Source organism: Sinocyclocheilus anshuiensis, unplaced genomic scaffold (genome assembly GCF_001515605.1).
Source record: "Sinocyclocheilus anshuiensis isolate Anshui unplaced genomic scaffold, SAMN03320099.WGS_v1.1 scaffold920, whole genome shotgun sequence".
Lineage (NCBI taxonomy): Eukaryota > Metazoa > Chordata > Actinopteri > Cypriniformes > Cyprinidae > Sinocyclocheilus > Sinocyclocheilus anshuiensis.
Window position 1 is genome coordinate 441434 of NW_015552604.1, and position 20395 is coordinate 461828.

At 38.5% G+C, this 20395-nt stretch overlaps 2 protein-coding genes and 1 long non-coding RNA gene across 3 annotated transcripts in view; 1 reads left to right on the top strand and 2 right to left on the bottom strand.

The window, feature by feature from the left end:
- The window catches only part of LOC107665832 (uncharacterized), a 7085-nt gene extending 1426 nt beyond the window's left edge, over positions 1-5659 (bottom strand). Inside the window, exons 1-2 of the long non-coding RNA XR_001631604.1 lie at positions 5650-5659; positions 3830-3835 (exon numbers count right to left, since the gene is read on the bottom strand). This is a non-coding gene — a long non-coding RNA (uncharacterized LOC107665832). The remainder of the gene's footprint in view (positions 1-3829; positions 3836-5649) is intronic.
- The window catches only part of LOC107665831 (zinc finger FYVE domain-containing protein 9-like), a 19406-nt gene extending 2426 nt beyond the window's left edge, over positions 1-16980 (top strand). Inside the window, exons 2-16 of the mRNA XM_016456877.1 lie at positions 971-1538; positions 5256-5355; positions 5434-5564; positions 6139-6253; positions 6589-6711; positions 8867-9022; positions 9117-9344; positions 10237-10319; positions 10423-10527; positions 12013-12163; positions 13088-13168; positions 14218-14380; positions 14518-14623; positions 15553-15729; positions 16507-16980. Of these exons, the coding sequence (XP_016312363.1) occupies positions 1077-1538; positions 5256-5355; positions 5434-5564; positions 6139-6253; positions 6589-6711; positions 8867-9022; positions 9117-9344; positions 10237-10319; positions 10423-10527; positions 12013-12163; positions 13088-13168; positions 14218-14380; positions 14518-14623; positions 15553-15729; positions 16507-16668 (2343 nt within the window). The 5' untranslated portion in view covers positions 971-1076 and the 3' untranslated portion in view covers positions 16669-16980. The remainder of the gene's footprint in view (positions 1-970; positions 1539-5255; positions 5356-5433; positions 5565-6138; positions 6254-6588; positions 6712-8866; positions 9023-9116; positions 9345-10236; positions 10320-10422; positions 10528-12012; positions 12164-13087; positions 13169-14217; positions 14381-14517; positions 14624-15552; positions 15730-16506) is intronic.
- Positions 16981-19500: 2520 nt separating this feature from the next.
- Positions 19501-20395, bottom strand: part of LOC107665848 (elongation of very long chain fatty acids protein 1-like) — a 5521-nt gene continuing 4626 nt past the window's right edge. The window contains exon 8 of the mRNA XM_016456905.1: positions 19501-20278. Within this exon, the coding sequence (XP_016312391.1) occupies positions 19943-20278 (336 nt within the window). The 3' untranslated portion in view covers positions 19501-19942. The remainder of the gene's footprint in view (positions 20279-20395) is intronic.

The following is a 20395-nucleotide window of genomic DNA, read 5'->3' on the forward strand; positions in this document are numbered from 1 at the left end:
TGCATTTGTGATCGGAGAAATGACAAACAATAAGCGCTACTCTACACTGCTCAAACTCGCGTTTGAATCATCAGTGGCAAATCCTTTAAATTAAAACGTACTTACAGTCTGTGAGTCAGAACTGCTGGCATTGTAGTCTACTCTACCAGGATCAGTAAACAGTCCTCCACTTTGACTCCGCTTCGTCGACGGTGAAAGCCGATCCGGCGATCCACAATGCAAAGTTGATGTATTTCCTCAGCAACCAGCACGGATCAGCTCCAGGCATGACGAAGCAGATATCGTCCTCTTTTGGAAGACCAAACAAAGTAGTTTCGCTTTCACAACGATGCACACAGCGCATTCACATGGCGGCAGCGGCAACAATACTACAGCCAGAATAAAAGTTATGCCTTCTTTCTTTGCGTGAACATTTGGGCGGCGTTATGCAAATCTTCCCACATAGTGATGTAGATATGTGGGGGCGTGTTAGAACGATCCGTTTTAGGGAGTCGTGGGTGACTCTTAACTTTTATAAAGAATATCTCTTTGGATTTGAGACTTTAGTCTTTGCAACTTTACGGATCTTCTTTATGCACCAAGAGCTTGTAACACTCCAAAGAGAAAGGAAAAATTGAAATCGCATCATATGACCCCTTTAAAACTGTGGTGAGAACTAACCAGTGCTGAAATGGGGGGTTTCAAGACCCTTTAAAAATACTACTAAGAATATAAAATGTATTTTTATGTTTACCCTATAAAGATCAGTAAAGATTTCACAGCAAAGAGACATGAACCTCAAGCTAAAGGGGGACGTTTTTAGAATGGCATTTTACTTGCTAAAACGTATCAATCAGATGATAGAAGCATGTGGTTGATTGAAATTGTAGGCTTTTGTAGGCTTTATAGGGTTAAAATAAAGAAAGCCAAGCAGCCCTGACAAATCCACTAGGCTGCTGGGAATTAATATATCTGACTCATCTTTTGCCAGGAATTTGTGCGGGCCACAGCGTGATGGTTTGAGGGTAAAACAAAGCTCCGGGTGGGCTAAAGTATGATCAGTAACCCTCTCACTTTGAGCTCCCTCCACTGAGACTATGAGGCAAGCAGTAACCGCCACTCTCTCTGTGTGGAGCGAGAGGCGTTTCGGATACTCCACCCTCAAGGACTCCAGCGAGTCGCTGCTGGATGAGCGCAAGCTGAGGCCTGGTCTGAAAGAGGACTCTGTCATTGAAGAGAAAGAGCGGGCAGAGAATGAGCAGGAGCAGCTGGAGGCTGTGCTGGGACTTCCATCGTCTCCTGTGGAGGACACCCACCAAACGGGCAGCACAGAGCCCTCGGACCCCACGCTAGACTGCAAGAAGGGTGGTGAGATGGAAGCGTCACTAGTGTCTGGCAGGAGGAAGGGTTCACTTGGTGCTTTGCCTGTGCAGCGCTGCAGTTCCCTGGGCACTACAGCCCCGCAGTGGGTCCCTGATTCTCAGGCACCAGCATGCATGAAATGTGGATCCAAATTCTCCTTCACCAAAAGACGTCATCACTGCAGAGCATGTGGGAAGGTGAGAGATGCATGTGGAAATTTAAGTTTAAAGGGATAGTTCACCCCAAAATGAAAATGATGTCATTATTTACTCATCCTAAATTTGCTCCAAACCTGTATGAGTTTCTTTCTTCTTCTGGACACAAAAGAAGATATTTTGAAGAATGTTGCTAACCAAACAGCTGTTGATCCCCATTGATTTCCACAGTATGAAAAAATATATAATGGAAGTGGATGGCTACAAGCAATTGCTTAGTTACCAACATTCTTCAATAGTACCAACAATAATACCAATAGTAATGTAGTTACGACACTGGAATTTCTAAATTCGATACGTTACCTTGAAAAATATTGATATTTGATACCATTTTGAATACCATGGGGAAGAACTCCCAAAACATTAAGGGCATAAAATTTGAGATTTCTATTGAAAGATAAATATAATAAAGCTAGAGCATTACTATGAGGTATATTTTTACATTAATAAAAACTTCTTGAGGTGGTAAAACACTGGAAAACTTACACTGTATACTGGAGAAAAACTTATGGATTTGCATATGTTTGTTTGAAGTTTCTTAGAAAATTCTTTAGAGAGAAGTATTATTTTTTTCCCATTTTTACCAAAAATGGGGTGGTGTGAGCATTATGGAGCATTGATTCATACTGTAAGCCAGAGGGTGCCGTCGCGCAGAAACTCAAAATATGCCACACAAAAGTAATATAATTTATGACATTCCAGGAAATCCCTAATATGGACAAAGGCATCCAGCTGTATCGCTGAAACGGTACATTCACACGGGGCGTCCGCGTTAGTGCTTCATTTACTTTGAATGGGTGACGTCATGCGTTACCGAACTAAATTGTGGGTCCGTCGGCGTCGTGTCACCAAAGTCACTAGAAGGCAAGCCTGCAACCTTTAGCCAAAAAAACGTAATGGCTAATGCTAATGCTTCCGGTTTGCCAGTATGTGGGAAAGGAGACCAGAGGCCGTTTTTTTTTTAATGGATGTAAGTGGAGGAGAGGCTTCACTACACTGAATAAACAGCTTTTTAGAGGAAACCGCTTATAATTTAATGGATCGACAGCCTATCAGCTAATCTCTAACATGTTTTACACTAAGCAATACTTTTGGATTGAACTATTTTTAGAGTTTACACCGAAAAAAATGCCGTTTTATAAGAGAAGTCACTGACTTTTTGCGACGGGTGGGATACAGCTTACGGCACTTCTCATTCATTCCTATGGTATCCGCAAACGGCGATTGAGTGTCGCACAACTCTGACTGAAATTCAATTACGTCAAGGCTGTAATGTGATTGGTTATTAAGGCACACGTGATCTAAGTTGACCATTACGCTTTCTCCAATAGTAAGTAATACAGACCCTCTCATTTCCCTATAGTAAGACCATCTCTGCGTCACTGGCATTGCTTGCGGCAGAAGTTGAAAATTTCTCAACTTTTCAAGCGCCAATGGAGGCGTCAGCCAATCAGATTGCCTTATGCAAATAGCCTAGCTCAGGCGCTGTTGTCACTATGACGATCGCGTCAGCACCAAGCTTCAGACACGCCCTCCGTCAAGTGTTGATGCCGACACCCCGTGTGAATGTACCATATAGTGATGGGAAGTTCGGATCATTTTACTGACTCGGATCTTTGAATCTCGTTCAGCCAAATTAACGAATCCTTTTTCAAGTCGTTTCATTCATTTCTGCAGAATATAATTAAAATTTTATGTTAATATTCAAATTCCCCAACACATCTATTTACGCAAACATTGATCACATTTTGAATTAGTCAAAACTATAATGCAACCAAAACCAAATTATAAAAAACAGACATGATTAATTCATTGCTTAGCTGGCTGTGCAGTCTGCTAGTTCACCTCACCTCCCGAGTCTTCGGGTCGTTCGTTCGTTTGTCACGTCACATCCTTGTAAGGCTAACTGAAAGCTATGCAGTGTTTACAGGAAAGAGAATTTATTAGTTCACCTCTCGAGTCCTCGGGTACGAGTCGTCGTTTTTTTGTCACGTGACCGTTTCCTGGATCAGTATCTTGTAATGTTGTGTTATATTTCGAAATTATCAAAGTGATTTTCCCCATCATACGGATAAAGTTTAAAGCATTAACTAACTCTTCATTACCACATTCAATGTTATGGAAAAGAACCATCACAGAAATTCACAAATTTATAAATTGTAAGAAATAAAAAGCTATATAGCTCAACATTTGAGACCAGAAACATTACATAACTGTAAGAGTTAAAAAACTAACTACACACTTGTTTGTAAGGAAGGTTGGGAATTATTAACTAATTTCTGTATCCATTGCTGCTGTCAAAAGAACGAACGACTCGGACCCGAAGACTCAAGAGGTGAACCAATCATTTCTCTTTCCAGTACAGACTGCATTGCCTCTAGTTTATGGGGAAATTAACTAATCATTTCTGTTTCCTGTACAGAACCTATTGGATGTTGTGCATGCGCAGTCAACACAAAATCAACGAATCGTTCAAGAACCACCCATCATTACACTGTAACTGAATAAAACAGATAGAAATGCTTTAACTGATCAAACATGAAGACAGTAATAATATATTGTTTATCTGTGTTCTTAAAGGTCCCATGGCATGAAAATGTCACTTTATGAGGTTTTTTAACATTAATATGAGTTCCCCTAGCCTGCCTATGGTCCCCCAGTGGCTAGAAATGGCGATAGGTGTAAACCGAGCCCTGGGTATCCTGCTTCTCCTTTGAGAAAATGCAAGCTCAGATGGCCCAATCTGGAATCTTCCCTTTATGTCGTCATACGGGGAACGGTTACCTCCCCTTTCTCTGCTTTGCCCGCCCAGAGAATTTGGCCCGCCCATGAGAAAATGAGCTACTACCGTGCGAGGCGAGCGCAATATTTTTTTTTCCTCGAGAGACATCATGGCTTGCAAACGAGCGAAGCATGGCAGTTGCCCTGCCTCTCTCCTCCTCATTAGCATTTAAAGCTACAGACACAGAAATGGCACGTCCTAAGGAAAGCTCATTGTGGGACTGGCTCGTAGTGGCTGAAATTCTGCACCAAGGCTGAATTTCGGGAAAGAGACTTCAGATACAGTACTAGGGACCACTTAGGCCTATATAAAAGCATCCAAAAAGCAGCATGTCATGGGACTTTTAAAGCCATCCCAGGTATTTCATAAGAGTAAAGTCGTTTTTATATATAATGCAATGCTATTTGACATACCGCAGAATACTATAAATGTTTTCTGCCTCATTCTGATAAGAAGCCACATCAGATCACAAATGGAAGTTATATACTGGCGTTATGAAGTGAATTTGGAGTAAAGATATGCTGTTAAATGTGTATTTTGTTGGACAACAGGTTTATAAATGCTTCTCATTACACTGTGGTTTGAGTGAATTGGCTGTCAGAGAGAAGAGAGAGTGAGAAAGCACAGCTGCTATCAGTGTATCAATAGCCTACTTAAAAAAAAAAAAAAAAGTTTTGAAATATTTCATTTTAGATATTTCAGTATTGATGAGTATCGAAAAATCAATATTTTTGACAACACTAATAGCTAGTTAAGTTTCCTCTACCAAAAATATTTAAGTTGAGATTATATGATGATATTAAGTTAAATGTATGAGTTTGTTCCAATGTTTGGAACAACTTGAGGGTAAATACATTTTTCATCCCTTTAGGATGTTATTCTCCTTCAAAACATGCAACGGTCAATTTGTTTCGCAGGTGTTTTGTGTGGCGTGCTGTGACCTGAGATTCAGACTGACTCATCTCGGTGGGAAAGAGGGGCGTGTTTGTGTCACCTGTCATTCAGCTTTGATGAACCGTGAGTGTCGTGGTGGATTCCCCTACTTGTGTGCTTTCACACATTAGTTACACAGTTACAATGATGTCATTTCATCAGGGACGCTTCGCAAGGACCAGAAGAAGGTCTGGTTTGTAGATAATCTTCCTCAGTCTGAGAGTAGAAGTGACAACAGCTCTCCCGTTTACAGGAGTGTGTCCCACACAGAGAGGGCTGAGCTCACCCAGGCGGTATGACAGGACATCTTTCTGCTTCTCTGCTTGTCTGTTATTTAGTTTAAATGTATTATTTTCCCTTTCATTTTTGTGAAGTAACTTCTAAAAATATAAATATAAATCAAATATAAATATGAATATATATATATATACATAAATGTAAATATGTATTATTTACATTTATTTCTTAAATGTAAATAATATTTCTTAAATATAGATATGTATGTGTGTCGATTTGATGGCCCTAATGAATTTATTTACTTTATTTTGTTTGATTTTATTATTATTTTTTCTTTTAAATTTCCCATTAATCTTTGTGAAGAAACATTTTTACAGTCTTATAACGACCCTATATTTTATTTTAATGTCTTTTTAATCTTTGTAAGATGACTTTAAATAACATTTTTGCCCTCTTGTAATGACCCTTTATAATCACCTTATTGAGAGGATGTTTTTTATTTTATTTTATTTCCCTTTATTTTATTTATGGTTTCCTTTTATTCTTTGTGAAGTAACCTTTAGAAAAATTTTACTTTTTTATAATTTTTTTATTAGCACAATGACTTTCAATGTTTTTTTTACGCTGTAGGAAGTGTCTGACCTTAGAGCAGGAGATGAAGTCAGTGGTCTTAGTGGCAACTGTACTAAACCTGCTCCACCAAAGGACCTTCCCCCTATTCTGACATCTACAGGGGTCAAAGGAGGTAAGAATGTGTCCTAATAAGCACACTAGCTCCGACTAATTAGGAATAATTCACCCCAAAATCATTTTACCAAACATTACTTTCTTCTGTGGAACAAAAATATTTTCCATATAATGAATGCATACAGTGTTCGGAAGCTGCCATGCACCAAAAAAAAACTAGTAAAATTAGTCCTTTTATTATGGCAACAATATGAGAGTAAACATTGACAAAAATGCTATATTTGAGTAAACCATCATTAAAAACAGTCACTATGAGATGTTGTTGATATTTCTAAAGCATTTCATGAGTGATTTTGATATTTCAGAGGCTGGTTCTTGTCTTTATTTCTGCAGACTACACTTTGGAGGAGAAGAGAACCGAGTCGTCGCTCTTAGAGGAGTTGGAGAGAGGTCTTGCTGAGCCTCTGGTGTTTGTGCTCAACGCAAACCTGCTGGCTGTTGTGAAGATTGTCAGCTGTATGTTGCAAATGTCTACTCAACAAAGCTGTTCTGTAGTCAGTGTGGTCAGTCGTATCCAAACTGTTTGTGTGTGCGTCTGTTCTCAGGATGTGTGTGCAATAACATTTCGGTTTAACTTGAAGAAATTACGACAGAAATGTATTTTATACTAAAATGTAATTCTTAAAATAATAATAATCATAATATATTATTATTTTTAAGTAATATCATGCAACAAATATATTTTTTCATCCATGTTTTAATTTACACAGTTCTGTTGTGCAGCATCTTATTTGACAAGAAATAAAAAGAAGTGCGGAATGAGGAGACGAGGAGTACATCAATAAGGAGATTTTAATGACTTCAAGAGAACCAGGAAAACACACGTAGCTGAGAAGGTTGACACATACAATACCAGACGAAGAACTAAGAACACTTCAAGTACACAAGACATGACAAGAAACACCTGGAACTAATGAAACATAATAACATGTGGGAAAACACAGTTGGAAACAAATGGGAAACAATCAGGGAGCAGGAACAGGACAGGAAAACCAAATAAGGGCATGGAAACACATGGGGAGCAAAACACGGAACAGAGTCTGACATTACTCCGGCTAAACTCGGGAACAGGAGTCCTCCGTGGGCTAAACTCTGGGGCTGGAGCCGACACTGGAGCGAGCTTAGGGACTAGGAACCAACCGCCTTCTCCTCCTTAGATTCCCCTTTAGGTTCGGGGTGAAAGGCGTGGTCGGCGGACTTGACACTGGAGCGGCTGGCGACGATAGCAATTGGCCCCGATCCAGAACAGAGAGTTAAGCGTGGCGTCGTCCAGCGCTGTTTTTGCGGCGATCTTGCTGAACTCCCACGCATACTCCACAAAGGGGAGATCTCTGTGGGCTAGGGCGATAAAACGAGCGGCTACTTCTAGGGATGTAACGATTCACTCAACTCACGATTCGATTCAATTCACGATTTTGATTTCATGATTCGATTCACGATTATTTTTATTTTTTTTAACAAAATGAGATTTAAGACAAATTATAAATTAAATGTGTCCTTTTATTATTGCTTGGACAAAATGCTGGAGCAGTTTTTAATCTAAATTAGATTGTATAATTTCGAAATTTGAAGCAAAAACAGAATGGTTTGACTTCAGTTTTGTGAAACTATAAATAAAAATATCTGCATGAAACAGCAGAGCTGAATGAGATGCAGATTCACTCTCTGCCAGCAGGTGGCGCTTAAACCGTTTCCTGGTTTCCGCTATAAACAAAGCAGCGCTGAACTTATGAACTTTAATATGCAATATACAGAGGCAAGATGAAAAGAAAAAATACTATCTAAACTTTTCTAAAGACAGTAAGTTCCCCTCAGACATGCATTCATATAAACTCCTACACCTAAATGAATCGCGATTTGTTTAGCATCTCAACCGATTTTAATCGTCACATATTTGAATCGATTTTCAACCAGCTCGCAGTTAATCGTTACATCCCTAGCTACTTCCATGCCGCGGGGAGAAACACACAGGAAAACAAAATATTTTCAAAACTAAAAACAAACACGGGGAAAAGGGGCGCCGCTTACTGTTTTGGTCTGGTATTCTGTGATGGTGCTACTGTGTTGGAGCGCGGAGCGAGGAACGAGGAGACGAGGAGTACATCAATAAGGAGATTTTAATGACTTCAAGGGAACCAGGAAAACACGTAGCTGAGAAGGTTGACATACAATACCAGACGAAGAACTAAGAACACTTCAAATACACAAGACATGACGAGAAACACCTTGAACTAATGAAACATAATAACATGAGGGAAAACACAGCTGGAAATAAATGGGAAACAATCAGGGAGCAGGAACAGGAAAACCAAATAAGGGCATGGAAACACATGGGGAGCAAAACACACAAAACACGGAACAGAGTCTGACAGTGGCGTTTAACTGTGAACAAACAAGTTACATTTACATTCATTCTCAGTGTCAAACAAACATGTGGAAAGTAATTCTTTTCCCATTAATGGTAAATGAATATCACAATAAATATCATTTTTGCATGATATGGGAAAAAATGTTGTGATAATATTTTTGGCCATATCGCCCAGCCCTAACTTCTGATAACAATAAGCTGGTGTGTTCGTGTGATGACTAAGGTGTTTTTGTGCTCCTGTAGATGTGAACCGGCGGTGTTGGTGTGTTATGTCAAAGGGCATGCATGCTGTTGGACAGCCAGAGGTGGTAATTTTACTGCAGTGTTTGCCTGAGGAGAAGAGATTCCCGACGGATATTTTCAATCATTTCATTCAGATCTACTGGGATGCCCAGACAGGTGAACCTTGCACAGGATGTTACTCAACCATAAAACTAAGACCACTTATCTGCAATGGCTTGATAACTCTTGATCTTGCTATTTCTTCAAGCAGCAGGAAAGCTTCTGAAACACCTGAGTCACTCTTTGGTATCCCGAGGCTTTCTGGGTAATAACGAGCATGCTGGCTTTCTTTATGTGCATCCGACGTTCCAGTCTCTGGAGGGTCTGCCGTTACCTGCGCCACCCTTCCTGTTCGGGCTCCTCATGCTCCGTGCAGAGGCTCCATGGGCCAAAACCTTTCCCCTGAGACTCATGCTGCGTTTAGGAGCAGAGTACAGATGTAAGAAAACTAAATAAAATTAAGATTAATATACCATTCAAAATTTTGGGACTGTAAGATTTTATATTTTTGAAAGAAGTCTCACCAAGGCTGCATTTATTTGATCAGAAATACAGAAAAAACAGTACTATTGTGAAATATGATTACAATTTCAAATAACTGTTTTCTGCTTTTATGTATTTTAAAATGTAATTTATTCCTGTGATGTAAAACTGAATTTTCAGCAGCCATTACTCCAGTCATGTTCAAAAGTTTGTTTGTTTTTTCAAAGAAAGAACACATTCAATTGATCAAAAGCGTCAGTAAAAGCATTTATAATGTTACAGAAGATTTCTATTTCAAATATAGTTTTTTCTATTAACTTTCTATTCATCAAAAAATCTTGAATAAAATATGTACAAATATTAAGCAGCACAACTGTTTTTAATATTGATCATACAAAATGTTTCTTGAGCAGCAAATCAGCTTATTTTAGAATGATTTCTGAAGGATCATGTGACACTGAAGACTGGAGTAATGAGTTTGCAACACAGGAATAAATTTAATTTAAAATATATTAAAAGAGAGTTATTTTTAACGTAATAATATTCAAAATAAATCTTACCGATCCCAGGCTTTTAAAATGGTAGTGTACTATGGTTTGGGGCAACTACTTATTTGGCATACTATTTAGGGAGGATATTATGCAAATTGAGATGTAGCATTATGATTTCTATGATCTTAACAGCTCTTATTTTTTTGTCTTTTTGTTATTTGTTAACTGTTGTTCTTACAAAATTAATCAAACCAAATTGAGAAAAGCTCTAATATCATTCATAATCTCTGTATGCATTATTTTATGGTCTCAGTAAGCCCAACGGTTGAGTTTTTCGTGTTTTCTGCTATCCTGTAGTCTATCCCTGTCCCTTGTTCAGTGTGCGATTCAGAGAGCCTCTCTTCGGACCCGTCAACAACAGTATTATGAGACTCTTAGTGGTGAGATTTGTGACCTATTTTACCAACTCTTTCTTGTTACTGCTTCCTGTTTAGTTCATTTGATGTCTTTTAATTGATTTCCATTCTGTTTCGACTCTCAAAGGATTTCCGTTTTTACCGTTACACACTGCCGACGGTGCCGGGGCTCGTGGTTGATCTAGAGGCTAGAAGCACCTGTATAAGAATCCCTAAAACACGTCATCCAGAGGTACCATGACGCCACACTAAAGGCTAAAATACACTATACAACTTTTGCCCAGATTTACAATCTAGACCTGTTGATGCTTGCTGCCAAAAGTCAGAGCCAGTCTGCAGATTTGAGTTGACAGATTTCATTAAAAAAAATTACGTAGTGTAGGCCTATGATGGTCACAGGCTCCAGTCAGAGGAGATCAAACATGTTTGATTTTAGAACACATTGTTTTCATTTGTCACGTGTTTCTGAGTGAGTTTGTTGTTGAACGACTTAGTTTGTAATACTCAGTTGTTTAGTGTATGATGCCCAATTTCTTCTCTGTAACCGTTTAAGTTGGCAAGTGTATGATGCCTGTTGTTTTAAAATTTGTTAATTTGTTCAGATGTGATAAGCATGAGTTCTGGGCCGCAGCGCGGCCAGTATAAACACCAGCATTGACTGAGTGGCCGCAATCAGCTCCAGTGGCCGTAACACAGGCTTTAATGCGCCGCAGACACGTGCCGTGATGCGCAGATCAGCCCTAGTCTCTAACGTCACTGAATCTGCTGTTAAAAATGAGCCATCTATTCATCATATCATCATGCAAAACTAAGAGTTAGAATCATTGTAATGTGACGATCAAATATAGGTGCGGGTGGGTGGCAGGCGGATAATTTGAAGCAGCGGACTCGGTGATGTTTGAGCTCATCCGCGCATCTCTACACTACACTGACCTGGGTCGCCAGTAGCAAACAATGGAGCGCGCTCTGCAGGACAAACTAAGCAACTACACCATTCAGAAGCATTTAATCTGCTTATATGTTCTGTAAAAAAAAAATTCATATCGGCAGCATATTCGCCGATACCGATATATCTGCGACAGGCTCATATCGGCCGATAATATCAGCAAAACGATATATCGGTCGGGCTCTACTTATAATAAGTGGACATGGCAACCCATCAAAAGCTTTGCCAAATAGCCTTCCAAACATAAACAAAACACGACGACTCGGTTGATGGAAGTTTAATTATAATCACCGAACATGACTTTGGTCACTGTAATATTACTTTGGTCGAAAATAGCGGATACCAAACGCGTGTGACGCCAGAACGTTGCTATGGTTACCATGGTGTCAGTCATTGCAGTTCCGAGAGTGAGTTCTGTTCCGTACACACATGAAATGTTAATTTAGTGGATTCACTCCCGTATTTAAATGCTTTTGTCACTCCTGAAACTTGTGTGTACTACAGTGTGTACATGGCCGTAGTGTATTCCAGCCTTAACATAAAATCATCTAAAATAAAACCGTGAATTTTTCATAATAGAAAATACATCAGGAGCAACATGGTATTATTTCCAGAGTAGATGGTAAGATATTTTTTGTTGTCTGTGCGTTGAGTATCAGAAGGATTATTATCAAAATGAAGTTCAATAGATAAGCAGACCTGAGGTAAAGAGTAATTCCTTCATTTCTCAGGATAATGAGGGTCTTGTCTCTGTCTCTGCTGGTGTTTTAGCTGCTGAAGGCTCTGAATAAGTCTAATGAGAGAGTGCTGGCCCTGGGCGCCTGCTTTAATGAGCAGGCCGACTCTCATCTGATTTGCGTGCAGACGGCAGATGGACAGTACCAGACCCAGGCCATCAGCATTCACAGCCAGCCACGCAGAGGTGAGAGAGAGCGAACATCCCGACACAAATATCTGTTGTGTTCTTTGTTTGTTTTTGAATATTCGTACAGTGGTTGAAAAAAGTATTTGGACACATTTTGCACCTGGAACTGTACGAATGTCATTGGATAATATAATAAAAGTATCAAACCTATGCATTTGTTTAACCCTTGTGCTTTGTTGAAAATCCTTTATCTAATTACCTTGTAAATCTCTCATGCTATATTATCATAAAATATTAGATTCAATCTTTCCGTCAACTTGTTTTCTTTCAGTTAGCACAGGTTTTGTATTTCCTTTTGGAACTGATTAATGGTAGGCCTCATTGATCTGATTTATACAAACAGCATAAAATTAGCCAAAAATGTATATTTTTATTGGAATTTTAATGTTCCACCCTCATGTCCTTTCATAAATCTGTTTGACATTAGGTAATCTCAATGCCATTTTAGTAAAACTAATCATGCATTCTTTGTTAATAAGCTTTCGTTCTATTTGCAAGGCTTTTACTATTTTTACAATTTGTACTATTTTTCACACATATCCGTGACTGTAATAAAAAATCTGCTTACCATTTAGCTTTTTTTCCCATAAAAACAAGTGGCATTTTGTAAACAAATTGGTATTTAAAGGGTTAAAATCCTGACATTTTTTTATATAATATTTTTATTATAATTTTTTGACACAGACATGTTTGTCCTCTAAGGACCTCTGTGTAACTTAATTTAATAATCTATTTAATATTATTATTACATGATTTAGTATGACAAATAAAATAGTAAATGATAAATATTTGCGTCTTTCCTTTAACGCTCACTTGAGGGCGATGTCTGACAGTCTGGGAAAGTATTGAGTCATTTGTTTTATTCATTCTTGACTGGAATCTCTCACTGAATCTAAATCTGTGTTTCTGTTCACCTTTCAGTCACAGGCTCGTGTTTTTTTGTGTTCAGTGGAGCGCTCAAGCCTTCAGCAGGGTACTTGGCCAAGTCCAGCATTGTGGAAGGTTACTGATTTGTTCTTTTCTGTGTTTCGTCAAAGCAGAACATCTCCATTGTTTCATGACTCCTACTTCAACAGTAGTGCAGTGTTAATGTCTATTTGTCTATGAGTTATTGTATAATTTAGGTACCATTTCACATCATGAAAAGTGTATAAACATTATGCTTTCTCAACAAAACAACTATTGGTTTCAGTTTCTGTATTATGCATTACATTGCATTATTATGCATTACCCTGGTGGTGAGTTTGTCAGCTATGTTACGGATAAACTGTGTGTATTGGCAGGTAACATAGTTGACAGTTTCACCAGTTTAACTCATAATTTCTATTGCAAGCCTTGTCTGGCCAACCAAATATTATTTCATTAAGTAAACCCTAAATTTTAATTAAAATCATAAAAATATTGCAAACTGTGTACCCAACATAGTTGATGGGCAAATAATAAACTCCTTGACAATCGGTCATTGGAAATCAAATATAGAAAAAATTAAGAGGATATCTACCATAATGTGTTCAAAATGTCTGCCACAGAAGAAAATGACATCACATGATGCTGGTCACATGATTTTATGATAAAACACTTTATTTTTCAGGTGTATGTTTGATTGGTAACATAGTTGACAAAATATTTGTGGACATGAGCGAAATGAAATATTTTCTTATTTAAATCTATTTTTCTAAGGTATTTAAATTGTAGAAATAAGTTTAATATAAAGCATTTTAACATTCTTTTTTAACTCAAGACTCTTCAATTCAAAAAGCGAACATTGCAAAAAGTGTAATTCAAAGGACTTAAAGGCAGTTTCAAGCAAACTGAAAAACAGGCTGCACAAATATATGAGTGAGATGTATGTATGTATGTATGTATGTATTCCCTTAATGGCTAAATAATGATATATCTATAATTATCATGAATAGACATGCAATGTACCCTAAATTATAGAATGACCCCTATGCGTTTCTAACTTGAATGTGTATGTCCAGGAGTTTAGGTGTACAGTATACAGTATATGTGCATGTGATAAGATTCCATACATCTGCTCAATGTTACAGATGGTTTGATGGTGCAGGTAACCATGGATACCATGGCTGAGTTGCGTCGATCTCTAAGGGACATGAAAGACTTCACGGTCACCTGTGGAAAACTCCACCCAGCAGAGAGGCAGGAATATGTGCACATTCAATGGCAGGATGAAGAGCCATGCTTTAATAAAGGGTTAGAAATAATACATACATATACTGTATATACTGTATATATACATACATATACATATATATATATATATACATACATATATATATAGTTAGTCTAAACCTGTGCTGTTTCCTTTCATTCTATCCTACATTTCACAGCATCATAAGCCCCATCGATGGCAAGTCTATGGAGTCTCTCACAAACGTCAAGACCCATCAGCGCTTAGAATACAGAGCCAGTGGGAAGCTTATACGCTGGACAGAGGTAAACAGATTTATGTGTAACTTGTGGAGTGGGAGTGTTTTAGTACTTTTGCTCATTTTTAGAATTAGGGATGAATGCAAACCCTGAATATTAAAGTGATAGTTCACCCAAAAATTAAAATTCTGTCATCATTTACTCACCCTCATATCATTCCAAACCTATATGAGTTTTTTTCTGTTGTTGAACACAAAAGAGGATATTTAGAAAAATGTGGGTAACCAAATAGTTGATGGACCCCATGGACTTCCATAGTATTTTTCCCCCATGCTATGAAAGTCAATGGCTAACGGCAACTGCAAACAGAATAAAGAAATTCATAAAGGTTTGGAACAACTTGAGGGTGAGTAAATGATGACAGAATTTTCACACAAACCCCCAAATATTATGGTCCCATCCTAAAATATAAAAAGCAGCTATATATTTTTTAAATATTACATATGAATAAAAAACTATGAAAATGTGAAAAATGAAAATGTGATATGAATAAAAAACTATGAAAATGTGTAAAATTACTAATTTGTTAAAAAATAGATGAATGAAAAAAATAGTCTAGTTCATATTTAATAAATATTAACAAAATATAATTATAATGTATAATTATGTAAATAATATAAAAATACATTAAAAATATTATATATAATATTATTTGTATATTTTTTCCCACAAATTTATCACAACTTTTCCTCTGATCCCCTAGCACTGCCTTGCGGCTTATTTTAGAGTCAAATCAGAGTGGTATAGAGGCGAAAATGTGGAAAGTATAGAGAGTAAATGTTGATAAATGGCTTTATTTTGATTTATGGTTATGAATTAAGAGCTCGCTGCATCTTAATGGTTTTATCTAAATGTGATAGAATTTCGTTCCTGAAGAATGCTTTTAAAAACCACTTTCAACAACCAGTTAATTCACGTTTGAGCTTTCTTCACAGGTGTTTTATTTGCTTAAAGACCAGCATCCAAATGGTCTTAATAACCACACCAGTCATAACCGTCTAACCGAGCGTCTTGCACGGGCGTTCTGCCTGGCACTGTGTCAGTCTCTGTGTTTGCTGAAGGAGGATGGCATGACCAAACTGGCACTGAGAGTCGTCCTGGACGGGCAGAAGGTGAGATAGTGATCATTTCATGGGGTTTTATAATGGGGTTTTTTCAAAAGCCTGTGGTAAACATAACATGAGGATACTTTTACATTTTGTTCTACAATGTAAACTGCACAATGTCGCAGCGAAGATGTTGAATTAAACGTAAACACAGCACATACTGGCCCTGATAATCATAACTTCTACCTACCACTTGCTCCATTTCTGCAAATCGGTTTTTGTGAATGAATGACTTGCTCTACCTGTTGCTTTGGTCTTCATCAACACCCGCTTGCGCCACCTGCTGGTGATCGATCATGCATCGGTACTCTACTGCTATTCCTGCAGTTCCCGGATGTGCAATGCTGAAATTATCTGCCGAATTTGAACCACTGAATTTATAGATTTAGTTAATAGTTTATATTTACACATTTTCTACCTTCAAAGGAAAACTCCTTATTCCTTATCACATGTACTGTATTTTCCAAGGCTGCTATTTGACTAGCATTTTTATGTATTTTTATTACTCCTTTACCTATGTACTCAGAACTGTATTCTCAATCTCAGATTCGATCTCAGATTTAGCATGTAGACTTTCAGTTGTTGTAATTATTGTAGATCAGTATTGTGTAATGGAATCAGGAGTGTAGCATGTGAGTGTAATGTGCATGACTTTCCCCCCCAATGATGAGTGTTTTGCTTTACTATTAGTGCTGTATTTTGATTCAATCTCTGGGGTTTTGATCAAAGGTCAAGACACCAAAGGGCAAACGTTTTCTTATCGTGATTTCTTGAATCTTTCAGATGGAGTTTTTGGCAGGCAGTAATGGTCAGTGCCTTCCAGCACTGTACCAGGACTGTCTTAACCAATCATTAACTTCCGTGGTGCAGAGTAACTCTCAGTACCAGGGTCTCGCCGCCTACCAGCTGGAGCTCATCTTCTATATTCTGGAGGACACGTCATAGAGACGGACCACCCACTGTCACATGTGCCAACACTCCCAGAAACCTCATGAGCAAAACCTTTGAGTTCAGTATCATTTGAGAGTTGAATGTAGTAGACGTCCCCATCGGGCAGCTTATTTTAGTAGTTTAGTCGATTCCCTACTGCTCTCTGTGACAGGGTCTGGGGTTACAGCATCAAATGACTTTAAAAACTACTAACATTTCTCAGTCAGCACTAGAGTGCCGACCGATATATAATTTTTGCTGATCAATTGACACCAGTAACAGCTTTTGTAACTATTGAATAATGGCAAAAATTAACATTTATGGAAGCCCATTTCTGAGTTTGGAAAGGACGTGTAATGGTGTCCCATACTTGGAGTTTATGCTCAGCATTTATCCCATCCAAGTGCACACACACCCGGAGCAGTGGGGAGCCATTTTTTTTATTTATTTATTTATTTTTTTTTACATTTTGCGGCTCCCGGGGAGCAGTTGGGGGTTCGGTGCCTTGCTCAAGGGCCTCACTTCTAAAGTGAATTGATGAGTTTGTGTATTGAGGGTGGAAGAGAGCACTGGTCATTCACTCCCCCCACCTACAATCCCTGCCGGTACCGAGACTCGAACCCATGACTTTTGGGTTAGTCCGACTCTCTAACTACTAGGCCACGTTTATGGTATTACTCGTAATTGCAACTTTATATCTCATAACCGAGATTTTCAGTATATGCAATATTTCTCATGACCATTTATCATAATTGTGACCAGTTCATATCTTATAATTTTACACTTTTTATTACTCATAATTGCAACTTTATTTCCACCATTTCAAAGTTACTTTATTTCTTGTAATAGATATTTCTCTTAATTTATATCTCACAGTTACGACTTACTTGTAATGGTAAATACATATCCCAATGTGATTTTCCTCTGAACTCTGGTTTTTATTTTTTAACTCTGAGGCAGAAACAAGCTTCCAGTTGTTCTAGAGATCGACCAAAGCCTCTAGCAGTGAAAGCTTGGTTTGTTGTGCTGCAACTACACTCAAAACAGAGCCTGCCTCAGGATATGATATGGGTTTGAAATGAACTCTTACATTAACTTAACCTTCTGAAATGCAGTACTGACTTTGACGAGTCCGTAATTATACTAGTTAAAGTTACACATTCACAAGATTTAAAGGGGATAGTTCACCCAAAAATGAAAATTACCCCATGATTTACTCACACTCAAGCCATCCTAGGTGTATATGACTGTATTTCAGACGAATACAATCAGAGTTATATTTAAAAATGTCCTGGCTCTTCCAAGTGATGAATGCGGATGCGCAGAGAAAGCAAAACAAAACACCGCTCATGAAGTAGAAGTACAAAACGAGGATTTGTAAAGAAAAAATATCGGAGGATTTCAAAATAAGCCAAGAGGAGACTAACATATTCTCACCGGAGCTTATGCTATGCCTCCGTCATCCACTGGAATGAATTAAATATTGCAGTTTAAATGGGTCCTACGTCATCCGCTGGAATGCCACTCTCTCATGAACACGCGTACGACAGTTAGCGGAAGCTAGAGATTATGGTTTATAAAGTTGTAAATATGGATATTTTTCTTACCCAAACGCATTGCTTCACTTCAGAAGGCCTTTATTGAACCCCGGATCTGAGTGGAGCACTTTTATGATGGATGGATGCACTTTTTGGGGCTTAAAAATCTCGACCCCCATTCACTGCCATTATAAAGCTTGAAAAAGCCAGGAGATTTTTTAATATTACTCCGATTGTATTCATCTGAAAGAATAAAGTCACACACACCTAGGATGGCTTGAGGCTGAGTAAATCATGGGCTAATTTTATTTTTGGGTGAACTATCCCTTTAAATTAGATTAAATGTTAATGTAACCAGCAAAACCCATTATCGGTCGACCTCTTGTCATCGCCAGCGGTTCATCTGTGACAAATTGAAGTAGCTGTCTGTAGTTTGTAATGTAGTCTGGACTCCCTCTGTAGACCTTGACAGGATTTGAAACTTAAGGCCTGAAGCATGCTGACCAGTACTGATGAATGAGGACCAAAGTGAGCGAATGGGATTTATTAGCATGACGTGATTTTGGAGACTCCGTTTCTTCTAGTCTTCCACATGTAGAACTCATTGTAGCCATGGCGATCTCTGTTGTACTTCCTGATAGAGGCATGAGGATGACTTCCTCATGAGTCACTGTACAAATCCCATGCAACGCCCTATTCTCCCAGCTTGCCGAGAGGAGCGCCCTGACCTCTGCCCTACATTTACGCACACCTGCCTGGAAAAAGTGCTAGGAATTCAGCCAAACAAAGGCAATGCTTGGATAAATAGGAGCGCAAATTATACGCACAGACTCTCGTGCACTGTGAGCTCAGTCATTTGTTCCTCCGCGACCTCGTTGAACTTTCTTCTGGCCTTCTTTTCTCCCTCACACACACACACACGGCGTAGTATGCTTGCTCATCTGGTCTTCCTCGGTTGCTTTTCAGGAACTGAAAGGACTTTTTGTTTACATTCACCATGCTGCGCATACTCGAGATGACAAATGCAGATTATGAAGGAGAAATGCAGCATGCGCACACTGCGTTTCTTTGTAAACCGCATCAGATGGAAGCCCGACTGTACTCTTGCATTCTTTTAGATTAAAAAAATATTTTAATGTCAAGCATTTGCATTAGATGCGCCAAATAACATGGGAATGTCAGCTGGAATTGTAGGTCAAATGACTTGCACTGATTTTATTCAATAAGGAACTACAATGTGCCATCAAACCTTATGTGAAATAAACAGAGAACTGTGTATTTTAAAATTGAATTTATTTTTTTGTATTTAATTCAAGAGTAACAATTTTTTTACTATATCAATCGCGTTAGTTTATAAGGTCCAACTATTTACAGGTGTAATTCAAGTTTACTGATGTTGAATGTACAGAGTCTGCTATGGGGGAAGTATGAAACACACAGGTGTGTGTGTGCCCATTTGTGAATTCATTCTGTTGAGATGAACATCATGAGCAACATCATGGATCCAGTCAGTACTCTTCCTCTTCTCCTCATACATTGTGCTCAATAAGTATTCTTTAGATTAATTTTTGACAAAAAAAAAAATATACAAACGGGGTCAAATGCATTCATATCCCCATGTACTTATGCAATGTACATATTAAAAAAAAAAAAGATTTGAAAACGAAAAGTCCCAAAACATTCTTTGGACTCCATAGTGCTTAGTGAAGGTTCTCCTGGTCATCCGTTTTGGGTCTTCTCTTCCTGAGCTCTCAGGCTTTCTTCATCTTGCCGTTGAGAGTGCTTCCATTCTCGTGGTGTTTCTTCCCGTTGCTCAGGCCATTTTCATGCACTCCGTGGCCGTTTGAAACCGACGAGCCATTGGCGACTGCGGTGGATCCGTTGGCCGTGCCGTTCTGGGTGAGCTGTTGGGTGTTCTTCGGTAGCCTCTTGCCCTTCACATACGCCTGGTACCAGAAGTTAGAGAACAGCACGAAGAAGAAGGTCCCATACATCCAGATGAGGTGGATGAACAGAGGCACCTGGTAGTCGCAGCTCTCCATGAAGTACCACTGGGTTACGTGAAGAGACACTAACACAAACTGAATCTGTAGAGAAGAGAAAGAAAATCAGAGTGTCTGGAATACACAGCTCTTTAATTATTACTAAATTTAATTACTAAATATATACACACACACACACATACACACACACAAATCCCCACC